The 12,556-nt window shown below is 35.8% G+C and overlaps 1 protein-coding gene across 1 annotated transcript; it reads left to right on the top strand.

Moving 5' to 3' along the window:
* The first annotated feature begins 240 nt into the window (after positions 1–240).
* On the top strand, positions 241–12,328 carry LOC127959221 (ras-related protein Rab-22A). Its single transcript, XM_052558253.1, has 7 exons — positions 241–571; positions 1,185–1,264; positions 2,508–2,589; positions 5,720–5,791; positions 6,259–6,365; positions 8,053–8,162; positions 8,639–12,328. The coding sequence occupies exons 1-7, from the start codon at positions 536–538 to the stop codon at positions 8,740–8,742; spliced, it is 591 nt and encodes a 196-aa protein (XP_052414213.1). The 5' UTR covers positions 241–535; the 3' UTR covers positions 8,743–12,328.
* Positions 12,329–12,556: the final 228 nt, after the last annotated feature.

The raw sequence follows: 12,556 nt of genomic DNA, 5'->3' as shown, positions 1-12,556 counted from the left end.
CATTATAATACTAATGATTTGTGGAGTAAATGTGCTTAATTTATATTATTCATATACATTTACCTTAATAATGGAGATATATTTTAAAATGTATTTTATATTTTAAACGTTATTTTTATGTGTGTTGTTTTTTTAGTAACCATGAGATGATGTAATTAGTTACTTTGCTGAAACAACAGTTTTTGAACGGTTCAATGAAACGAACTGTTCGAAAGAACCGATTCGCGGGAATCACTTCCCTTAACTAGACTCGTCAATCGGAGTTCAAGATGGCGATCAGCGAGCTGCTAATATCGCAATTTATCGATCATTAATATAGCATCTAAGTCATCATACTATTATAAACCATACGCGTTATGTCAGTATTTCAAATCAGCTTCTTATACCGTCCTAAAGCAGTGGATATCCGACACTAGTGTCTAGAGAAAGATTGTGTTTGTTGTTTTTTAGCTTACGTCAAATAGAAATAGTTGCTGATCAGCTTTATGAAACTGTTTGGAATGATTGGGAAGTTTTCATTAGTTTGGAGGTCAACATGTCGCTAAGAGAGTTAAAAGTATGCCTTCTTGGGGTAAGATTTCTATTTGCTTTTTATGACTTTACGTGTATTGCAGTTTGGGTGCGTATTTAATGTTTTATCACTATGTTTATGTTCTGTCATAAATGTTATTGCATGCTATAAATAGCAATAAAGTGTGCCGGTGGTTTTACCTATTGTTCAAGCTTTGATGATCTCTTTTAAAGTGTTCAGTAATATTTCTGGGCTAGTGACGTATTTAACCACCCATTCAGATGTGGATGATAAATGTCTAGAGAATTTGATAAGTTACATTTTGTTCAGTACATACATTGGATATATTTATATAGTTAAGGTAGTGTTGTCAAATTAAATCTTCTGGCATAAGGATTTCATATGGCACAATATGATATTTTTTACCTAACCCGAAGCCATTTTTTGTGACTATGACGATTACTTTATTTAACATGTGGTTTTGACCTTATATTCCAAACTTTTGACAAAAACTTTGTACAAAACACAGATATATGCATTTTAACTAAACATAATGTATATGTATGTATATGTGTATATATATATATATATATATATATATATATATATATATATATATAATTAGTTTAATAGGTTTGTGTATTTTGTGACTGATTTTGATATTGTGTCTTAGGATACAGGGGTTGGAAAGTCAAGTATCGTATGGAGATTTGTGGAGGATAATTTTGATCCCAACATTAATCCCACAATTGGGTAAGCAAACTGCAAAGCAAACTCCGTGGGGTCAAGCAGACTGTGATGCAGGTTTTTCTGATTTCTAACGTGCAAATTGTGAAGGATCGGCACATAGCAAACACAGCAAGTGGTGACATGCACTGAAATGAAAGCTGTTTCAAGCAAACAAAATTGATACATAGCTTGTTGAAATGTCCTAAGGATTAGTGTCAGAAAGCACTGTAACAAAAAACAACTTGATTTATTATTCTTAAAACAAATAATCTTAGTAATAATAACTCAATATCTTATGAAAAAAATGTAAATCAGCATCTGGAACTAGTTACTCCAGCTGACCTGTTGTTGCTGATAAGTCTGAATGTAATAGAGATTCACATTGCATTAAGCGATTTAATATACCACATTGATTGTATAATACATGTTGCATCACAATGTGTTAAAGATTTAAACTGTGACCCCTTTTAATTAAGTTACATAAGTGTGAATCCATTTGACACTTATTTTAGGGCTCAAAACAAAAACGATTTTTCTGCTGTCCCAGTCCGACCAGTCATTCAGATTTATGACCCTGGACTACAAAACCAGCCATAAGGGTCAATTTTAATAAAATGGAGATTTAGACATGATATGAAAGCTGAATGAATAAGCTTTCCATTGATGTATGGTTTGTTAGCATATGATAATATTTGGTTGAGATACAATTTTTTTGGAAATCTTGAATCTGAGGGTGCAAATTAATCAAAATACTGAGAAAATTATGCATTTACAATTCAACAACTATGAATCCACGAAGAAACTTTTTGGCATACGGTGGCATAGGTTGTTCAGTGATTGCAAGACACAAAATTAATTCTAATAATAATTCACCACAACATCTGTTACATAACACAGAACCTGGTTTTTAAGCTTGCAGGGGCAAAACAACACCATGAGACGTTTACAAACAACAGGCAATCCTTATATAACTCATTCATGTCTCGCGTTTGTTTTGTGTGTATTTGCACCCGGCAAGACATTTGGAAACCCTGCATGACATCTACACATTTTCATAATATATTGCTTAGATTTTGGGAGGGGGGGCAGTCCGGATCTAATATGGTAAAATACATTAAACAAAAACTGAGAGAGTTATTGGAAAATAAATACATTGTAAAGACTTCTGAAATATTTAATAAACAAGATCAGCAGATGTCTCGGATTCCAAGCCAACTTATCTATTGTATCCCTAATGTTAACATTGATCGTGCCAATTTTTTTTCAGAGCATCATTTATGACGAAGACTGTGCAGTACCAAAACGAGCTTCACAAATTCCTCATTTGGGACACAGCGGGACAAGAAAGGGTAAACAGTAACAATTAGTACAAACACTGGGGTGACACATACACAAGCTGACTGCCATGAAATACAATGTTTCCGCTTTCACTTCTGTTTTTGCAGTGTCTTTTCTATTCAGACAGGGGGCAGTATTGCATGCACACATGTATTTGTGTGCACACAAGAGGGGTAATTTAATTGGAAGGGGGACATGTATCTCTATATGCTCTGTATCTTTACATTTACATTTGTGTTTAGTGAGACGCTTTTATCCAAAGCGACTTACAGGACATTCAAGCTATACAAATGTTATTTATTTATTTTTTTATTTATTTTTGTATTTATTTTTAACCAGCATGTGTGTTCCCTGGGAATTGAACCCACAGCCTTTTGCGGTGCTAACACAATGCTCTACCACTGAGCCACAGGATCTTTACACGCTTCCCTCCCAAAACGCTCTACTACGTTAGGCAGAACAGCTGAAGTGTATGGGTGACATTGCGTAGTTTGAGTTAATCACCGCTCATGATTTGACTGCACTCTTGAGGCTGTTTGGAATATGATCTCCTCTTATGTTTGTCTGTGATGTTATGTGATGCTAAATGTAGAATGCCAAGCAGCCCACACAAGCTGCTAGAAAAAATAGTATCATACCAAGTGTTAAGGAATAGCTTGTCTCTTTTATGCAACTCCATCGAAGATATAGGACTTTTTTACATGTAAAGCAGGAAAACAAAAAGAAAATGAACTGGAAAATAAATGTTTTGCACTATGTTTAAGTCTGCTCAATATGAGAGAATGAACATATGGGAAAGTCTGACTTATCTAGCCTCTTTACCCTCATCTGGTTCTGTTTAGCGCTTTGATGTATTCCCACCGGTAAATATGGTGCAAGTTCATCATCATGGCCTTTGAGTTGTTAAAGGGGTCAGGTTTTCTTTGCTTTTCTTTGCTTTGTTCGGGATGCTCTAGAGCCTGATGGGATGAAATGCTAGGCCATGTCAGAGATAGCGGTTTTTAGAAGAGCAATCAAAGGCAGAATCTCTCTCTCTCCCTTCCTACCTCTTAGTGTCTTTTTTCTTTCTATTCGAACTTCAAGCTCTATTGTGATTTTGAGAAGAGAAAACAGTTTTGTCCACAGATTCCCATATTCCAGTGGGAGCTGTGATCAGGCTTTTCACTGCATGTCAAGTTCTTGATTAGTTAATTATCCCACACATTGCTTTTTAGAACAGCATTATAGAAACCTGCCTTGTTTTGTAATCTTTGGTTTTTGCTTTAGTGGTTTTGTGGGTGCATTAAATTGATCAAAATAGACAGAAAATACTTTCAAGTTAATGCTGTTCATTTGAACTTCCTGTTCATCGAAGAATCCTGGGGGGAAATGCATTATGGTTTGCACAAAAATATTAAGAGGCGCAACTGTTTTCAACATTGATAATAATAAGAAATCAAGACATTCCTTGAGCAGCAAATCAGCATATTAGACTAATTTCTGAAGAATCATGTGACACTGAAGACTGGAGTAATGATGCAGAAAATTCAGCTTTGGATCACCATAATAAATGACATTTTAAAATATATTGAAACAGAAATGTATTTTCAATTGTAACAATATTTGAAAAAATAAATGCATTCTTAGTTGAGCATATGAGGGTTTTGTTTTTTTAAAACATATATACATTAGATATAGGCAGAAATAAAAAATTGCATATAGCCAGCAAAGCAATTTCATGAGTTCTTTAAAACCGACAAATCGACTTAATGGCAAGAGTAATTTGACTGGAGGAAGTTGGATGAGAGAAAATGCAGGAGCAGAGTTGGAGAGAGACCACACAGTCTGGAATCCTGGGATATGTCTGAGGAGACATCCTGCAATTTTAGTCAAAATCTAAACTGAAGCATTTCCTCTTCCTTGTGCAGCGAGCTTTGCCAAAAACAGCTATAAATGTGAGAAACCGTGTCAGTCAAACTTGATTTATTCATTTTATTGGCGAAAAAGATGGATAAAGCAGAGCTCCGACCTGTTTTCTTAACTTAAATCCAATTTATATTGGATTTCTACAGCGTTTTCATGAATTAAATAATAAACTTTGAATGGTGTCAAATGAATCAGTAGAATAGTTATTAATAAATGTGATCTCACTTAGTACTGATGCAGTGATCAGCAAAACCAGTTAAGAACTACAGGTTCGAGTTCCGAATGGTTTTAGATATTATTTGTAAACTATGTCTGTTCACGCATATTGCTTTATTGACTTTTATTGATGAAAACTAGCAGTTCATACAATTTTGCAAATATATTACTGTGCACCAATTTGCAGCTAATATTGGTTAATTGTAAAGATTTCAGTAATTTGAAAAATACATTTCTAAACTGTGTATTTGATTTGAAGACTATTGCTCAGGCTAGCTCACACCTAAATTTACGAAAGTATGTAAAAAACTAAACTGCCAAGGCTTCTTGCCATGTCTACTTTCCCTACCCTGTCTCTCTCTTAATCATTCACTTTCTAATGCACTTTTCCCCTCTTTTAGCTTTTTTTTTTCTTTTCTTTTTTTTTTCTCAGATGAATGGCATACTGGATCCAGCTTGTTTTTATTAATCAGAGCCTTTTTGGTCTATTTTTGATGACCGGGGTCGAACAGCCCAACTACGCTATTTTATAATGATTAAACGCTAACTTCTTCTGACACGTCGCGCTCATCTTTCCCCTGATGGCTCCCACATGTGTTGATACGCCTTTCCATGCAGTTCCTCAACTCAAGCCCCCTTGGCATGGCCATCTGAAACACAATTCTCCTTTAGGTTTTAACAGTGGCTCACGTCTAGGGTTTTTCACCGTGGTTTTCCCTAACCGCCGCCTAGAGTTCTGTTTGAACGGAACAAGTTAGAATAACATGCGTTTGTTTGTGTTTTAGTTGTCCATTTAATTCTGCATGAAACTCGAAGGAGACCTCTGCCAAAGCGAACAAATTCCTTCAAAGCTCTGAAATAAGCATACGCAGGTTGAAATCACCCAGTCGGGCCCTAAGAAGGGATGTTGGGATGTTATCAGTGATGATTAAGTCTTATTATATATATATATATATATATATATATATATGAGGCCTTAATTTTTCTCTCACATCTGCATGTTATCTGTTTCGCTCTTAGTTTCGTGCCCTGGCTCCCATGTACTACAGAGGCTCTGCTGCGGCTATCATTGTGTATGACATCACTAAAGAGGTACTGAAATATTTCTTCATTATTACTACACAAATCTTTCTGCTGGTAAAGCCATTAAAGGTATAGTTCACCCCAAAATGTAAGTTCTGTCATCATCTACTCAACTTCATGTCGCCTGAACTATGTGGAACAATAAAGGAGTTACTGGATGAGTTAAGACTTTCAGTGAGTAGTGGGTTAAATGTCAGTCTGTTCCTCACATAAGGCTATCATATGGCTTTTGAAGACATGATATATCATGCACAAGTCATACAGACTAATTTTATGGTGCTTGACAGCCGCTAGTTTGCACTCACGTTCAATTAATGGAAAAGGGCAGCTTGGACAGTCTGCTAGGTAACTCCTTTTCCGTTCAACGGAAGAACTGTTACCACACAGGTTTTGAGCAACATCAGTAGATAACGACCTTAAAGGCTTATGATTTAGCATTGTTGCTTGTCTTAAAGATCTCTCCATCTTTCACTCAGGAATCATTCCAGACGTTGAAGAATTGGGTGAAGGAGCTTCGCCAGCACGGACCACCCAACATAGTGGTGGCTATCGCTGGCAACAAATGCGATCTCTCCGATGCCAGGTGAATTCCACCATTCCTTGCCACAAAAGACTCCGCATCCTGTCATCTCTTTTCAGCTTGAAGGGATGCACCCGCAGTGGCTGTCAACTCAATTTGACGTTGGGAAAAGACCCGCATATTTGCTGTCAACTTGTCTCGACTCATTGAAAACAAGCTCACACACGTACCGTTACCATAAGCATAACTTGTGATGAAAAAGAAATCCACTCTTCAGTGGTCTGTAATTTATCTTTCCACTTTAAATTGCTTCACTCTTCCCACAGGTCCAATGATGTGTCTTGGTTCACCATTGCTTTCTTTGGCAGTATAGTCGGCTGTCAGTGCGGTTGTATTTTACTCTTCGAAACCATACAGACCGAGACATCGAACCTGAGGAATAGCGATCGCACCGCAAGCCATTCAGGCAATAAATATCAGGGAAAATTCTTGCAATTGTTCTGTCTGGCACATAAAGCTTAGATATTTGGTTGTCTGGCACAGCTGGTCCTGTTCTCGGTAATCCACAGCCATCATTTACTTCACTTTTAAACATTGAGTTAATTGTTTCTTAATCTTTTTTTTTTTTAAATCTATGTTAAAGAGATAAAAATCTATAATGATACTGATAACATTACCCAACTTAGAAATCCTAACCCTAACCCTAACCCTAAATTAAACTCCATTAAAAGCATAAGTAAAACAGGCAACTTTATTTTAAGGTCCAATTCTCGCTATGAATAAACAATTACCTATGGCTTTTACCTCAATAATCTCGTAATTTGCTGCTAATTTATACTTAGCAAGGTTGTTGTTAAGTTTTGGTATTGGGTAGGATTATGGATGTAAATTAAAATTCATTTTTTAGGGATATGGAATATAGTCATGCAGTATGTACTTTATAAATACTAACAAATAGGGAATATTTGAATAATAGACATGCTAATAAGCAACTAGTTAATAGTGAGAATTGGTCCCTATACTGAAGTCTTACCAAAGCATTACTTAGTAGATATTTTATTGGATTTTTCCACATTTGTTGGCACAAATCCCATAAACCTGCGTTGAAGGAACCCTATTTATGCCTAGTAGACAAGCACTTACTAGCGATCACAAACTGAAGCATTTACCCTAGTTACAACAGTCACCCAAAACATCCTAGCAAGGTGGCAGGCACTTTTCCACAAACAACCAGCAAAACTCATGTTAATTGAAATGTTTAGAGAAAACATCACCAGCTGGGCAGTTGATGTAAGAGAGAGCGAAGCGTCAATGGAAAATTGATCCATTGTCAGTGTGACCGGCCTGATACATGTACGTGTGTAATGTGATCAGCACCTGTGATCAGGTGACAGGTGCACAGAGAACCGGCACACAATAGTTTACCTCCTACATGCTGCCGTGTTCTAGTTAAACACCACCATCATGAAAAAATATGTGAGTTTTACAAGGTTCTGCCCACTCAGATAATCTCCCACACATGTTCGGTGTCAGTTTAAATCTTTGTAGTTTAAAGTCTCCAGAAAAACACTGACATGCAAGTGTTGTTGAGAGTTTTAAATGTTAGATTTGTTCATTTATGAAACTGATGACCAATTAGTGTGGTATTAGTGTTGCAAAATAAGCTGCTACTCTTTCTTTTTTTTTTTCTTTTTTTACTCCACTCTCTTATTTCACCTATTTTCCACTGCTCTATCCTTTTGTTTTCCAGAGAGGTGTCAGAGAAGGATGCCAAGGACTACGCTGACTCCATTCATGCCATATTTGTAGAAACCAGTGCCAAAAATGCCATTAACATCAATGAGATCTTCATTCAGATAAGTGAGTAAAATCCCAACTAACTATTCATCAGTGGTATGTAATTGACAAGGCTGTAGAAATCCAGAATCACTCATTTAGACCCCTGTGATTTTAGATGTTTTTGTCTTCCCTTGATTTTGATTCTTAATCAAGCAGGTTTAGTTTGAATAAATGCTGTTTATTGCAACACAGTATATTCTTAAAATGATAATGAATGCATGATCTATAATTGATCCTGATGGTGGTGAGAATAGTGCTTCAGTGGATACTTGTTCTTGCCACTTGGACCCGGGGCAGTGGATGAGTTACAGTGGATACAGATCTTTTACCATGGAGCTTGGCAGTGGCCCCATTGAGGAGCAGGCTTTCTTGCGGGTGCATGATACTGTGCTTGTTACTTTTGAGCAGGAACTGAAACAGCAAATTGATTTTGCTTTATGTTTTTTCGTATATGTTTTGTATTGCTCATTTTCATTTTTATTTGATTTCCTTTACAGGTCAAAGGATCCCAGTTATAGACGCGGGTGGCGGGTCTGCAGTCAAGGGCTTCAAACTTCGTGGCCAGCCATCAGAGTCGACCAGGGAACGCACTTGCTGTTGACGCAGCCGTAAACAATTTGGCCAGATCCTCTCCAGCCGCTTGTTTTATTTTCGATTAGTAACCAATGATGATAGCAGATGACGAATGTGATGTCATAGGGGAAGTTACGTAACTTCCTTTTGGAGCCAAAAACAAAGTTCAGTTAAGAATCGAATTAGATATATACAGCAGTATGAATCCTGATGCAATTCCTAGAGAAAGGAAGTCGTTGTACCTTATCTTGCCTGTCTTCAGTCCCCCGTTCAAATGTCTTTGGGGATCCATTTCTGTTGTAGATCACTGCTCAGAATCAGACAGCAACTAAAAACACCTGCTTAACAGATCAGATACTGTTACTTGCTCTCTTTCTCTCTCGTTCATTCTCATCCCTGTGCAACAACCACTGCAAAACTATATGACGATTCCAGGTGAAGCTGTTGTCTGTCCATCTGTACATTTTCAGATTTTCAGCAATCCTAATGCAAGCAACACGGCGTTCTTGTCTCACTATTTGCAGATTTTTAGTGTGTATGATAAAAATTTTTTTTTTTTTAATTCAGGTCTCATGTCAGTCAGGTCAAGTGGAAAAAAAAAATAGGAAATTATATTTAGCAAAAAGTGAAGGTAAAGTCCATTCTTATGACTATTAAGATGTTTTTCATTTTGTAAAAGTATAAAATTAATTTCAACTCTAAAACAGTACCTAATATAGCTGTATTGCATTAATGATAAATGCAGAAACACATTATAAAAGTGTGCTTAATTGTCCTAAAAGTAATGTAACAAAATGCTTTTAAAAATAATCCTCATTATCGCTCCTTTTTATTGTGATTATGAGGGTAAAATTACATTTACATTAAAAGAGTGACATTTACTCAAACACAGATTTACTATTATAAATATCAAAAAATGTTTGTATTTCTGTTACACAGGACCAGACATGAGGTCGTGAGCACTTCTGTCTTTCCTATATTTTGTATATGAAAAAAAAATATATAATCATTGGTAGTACTAAAAATATAAATAAAGATTTAGCAAGAGATGTCTGAGCCTTGGCCAGAAGCCCTATTTTGAGATTAGTTTATTAAATAATATATGAAGAATGTGCCAAATCTTTTTTGTGACATAGAGTTGCAGATCAATAGGTCGGTCAGCGTGTGTGAGTTCAGCAAAACCTTCTGCTTATCAGTTTGCAAGTCAAGATAACAGTAGTAACACATTCTTTGCTCGAATTAGCCACATACTGGGTTGCCAGATTCTTAGCTACAGATCCAGCCTGTTCTTGGATTAACAAACAGTTAGAATGGACTCTTATGTTTGACGATAAATGTCCGTTGTTACCACTTGCAGTGCATTATCGTGGCATTAGAGAAGTTCAACGCTCTTGCTTTAAAGCTAAAGTTGTCCAGTCTTCTAGAATGCTGACAAGAATAGCAGATTCAAAGTGTTAGATTTGATAACTTTTCCAACTGTTCACATGTTTTTCATTTCAGAAATTTAATGTTAGTGGGAAGGAGCCATTGCTGGAATTCTGTTACACGAAGTGGTGCAATTTAGGCGTTTGTCCAAGACTTCGTGAAGTGTGCATTATGTCCGAAAAACGTTGCATTTTAACCATTTGTGTTAGTTGGCAGTTGTTTGCTTCAGATCCCTTGCCGTTCCATTTTGTGACATTTTACTGGATTGAATGATTTTATGACATTTTGCTGGATTGAGTGATTTTGTGAGGACCTGCCAAATGGACTAATTGTCTCATAAACATTTTTCATCTTTCTCATTCTTTCACTGGCCTGCACATCCAACATGCTTTTATTATCTGGACAGGGATAAAAAAGGAGCATATCTGGAACCTAGTTTAAAGAGACTATGCTATACCAAATATTCTGCTTTGATTTTTTTCCTCTAACTCATTTTTGAGCCTAAATGTTTTCTTTAGAGCTCTACTGTCCGTTTTGTTGAAGAAATACACTTAATTTGGGAGAAAAAGTCTTAAGAATTGCAGAAAACACCTGAGAAACTAGCATTTAAATGATTTGGAGTAATGTACACACTATTCATTCAAAACCCTTAAGATAATGTGGTTGAGTTGCTCTTTTTGTATACATCATGTAGAATTTACATTGAGGTTTATTCAACCAAAATGTAACATTATCTTTTACAGTTTGTCATATATGTGAATATAGAATACATACATTACGATTTCTTAACTGCATATACCCACAATGTCACCTTTTAAGGGTAAAATGTGCTTAAAATGTGTTTCATCTACTTGTACATCAGTATAAAATGACATCATCTCTGTTGTTTTTAAAAATAAGTATGTGGCTTGTGTAATTTGTCTTATGATGGTACTTTAAAAGTATGTCATATATTATCACATATGCTTTTGACACATGAAATTGGCAATATAGGAGTGTTTTGTGAATCAGAATGTATATTATGGGCATCGTCAAAGTCTTGCGTTTCTTTTGCCGTGATTTATCCTGTAATTTTATATGCAGTGATGCCAATTCAACATAATGTTTTCAGGAATTCACAAGTGCAATAATAATACTTTTCCCCTCCAAAATGTGTGCTGTCAGTAATAATAGCTGAGAGATTTATAGACTTATTACAGTAATTGTACTTAATCCATGAATTTTAACACAACAATATTTTCCTTTAGAAGACAGTGCTTGTTAAATGGAAAAAAGGGATTACTTGGAACAATACTTAGGGGATAAAATTGCTTTTTTATTTTTCAGAATTGATATGTGGCTTTCACCCTTGTTGAAACAACTTGGAAAAATAACAGTCCTAAGCCATTTCTATTGATGTTTACACAGAGAATAACATTCAAATTGATTCTTCCAGTGTCTGTAATATACCGTACTGCGAAGTAAAAGTATCTTTCACTCAAACCAGAATCTTAAACTTTTTTTTGTTCTGTCATGTCAAACTAATTGGAGAAGGAAACAGTTAAACTAATGTCACGTCATGTTAGTAAACTCACTGTAGGGTCTTTACAATGTATGGAAATACATTACTAGCTCTAAATGTTTTTAGAATAGCTGTTTTTTGTCTTATGCAAAGCCTGTGATCCACAAGGAGACCAAATGTCTTGTTTAGTCTGGTTGAAGTTCTTGACTTCTTAGCCAATTGAAAAGGACTTGCTGAATTGCTTGTCCTCTTGCTAGGGAGCACAGGCTTTGCGTTAATGCCTTTGATGGGAACTACATGCTACACTTGAGTCAGGAGTATATGATATGCTGTCTGTTGTGGTTTGCAGTGGTGTTTAGGATGAAAAACAATGCCAACAGTCTTGGGCTGGCCCCAAGAAAGTTGTCAAATTCTGCCTATGTACTTTATGTCCTTGTTTATACCACACAGATGAATTGTGTAAATTAAGTATGGAGTCTTTTAATGTCAATGTCATACTTACCATTGTAATTCAGTATACACAAAAGTAATTTAACCCAATCATTAAGTGTTCTTGCTATTTAGCTTTTCTCTTTTATTATTTTGTTATACTATTAAGGCTTGAAAATAACATTTTATTTGTTCATTTGTGAATGTGCAAAGGGGGAATTGTAAGCTTTTTATTAGTAATAAAATTATACAAAATCTGTTTTAATTTTTTATGTTATGTAATCAACATACAGCTTTCCTGGTTTGTGATCAGGGACAAGTTACTCCTAATTATTCTAGTTTTATTTAAAAATAAAAATGGTGTAAATGTCTGCCTGCAGTTTAGAAGGATTGAGAATCTGTTGGGAGCAGGTGATGGTTCCTCCTGAACTGATGAGCTATATATATAAATATGACACTTGTGGTATGTGTCTCCTTTGGCAGGGGG

Source organism: Carassius gibelio, chromosome B6 (genome assembly GCF_023724105.1).
Source record: "Carassius gibelio isolate Cgi1373 ecotype wild population from Czech Republic chromosome B6, carGib1.2-hapl.c, whole genome shotgun sequence".
Classification (NCBI taxonomy): domain Eukaryota; kingdom Metazoa; phylum Chordata; class Actinopteri; order Cypriniformes; family Cyprinidae; genus Carassius; species Carassius gibelio.
The sequence above is the reverse complement of the archived record's forward strand: the minus strand, read 5'-3'. Positions and strand labels throughout refer to the sequence as shown.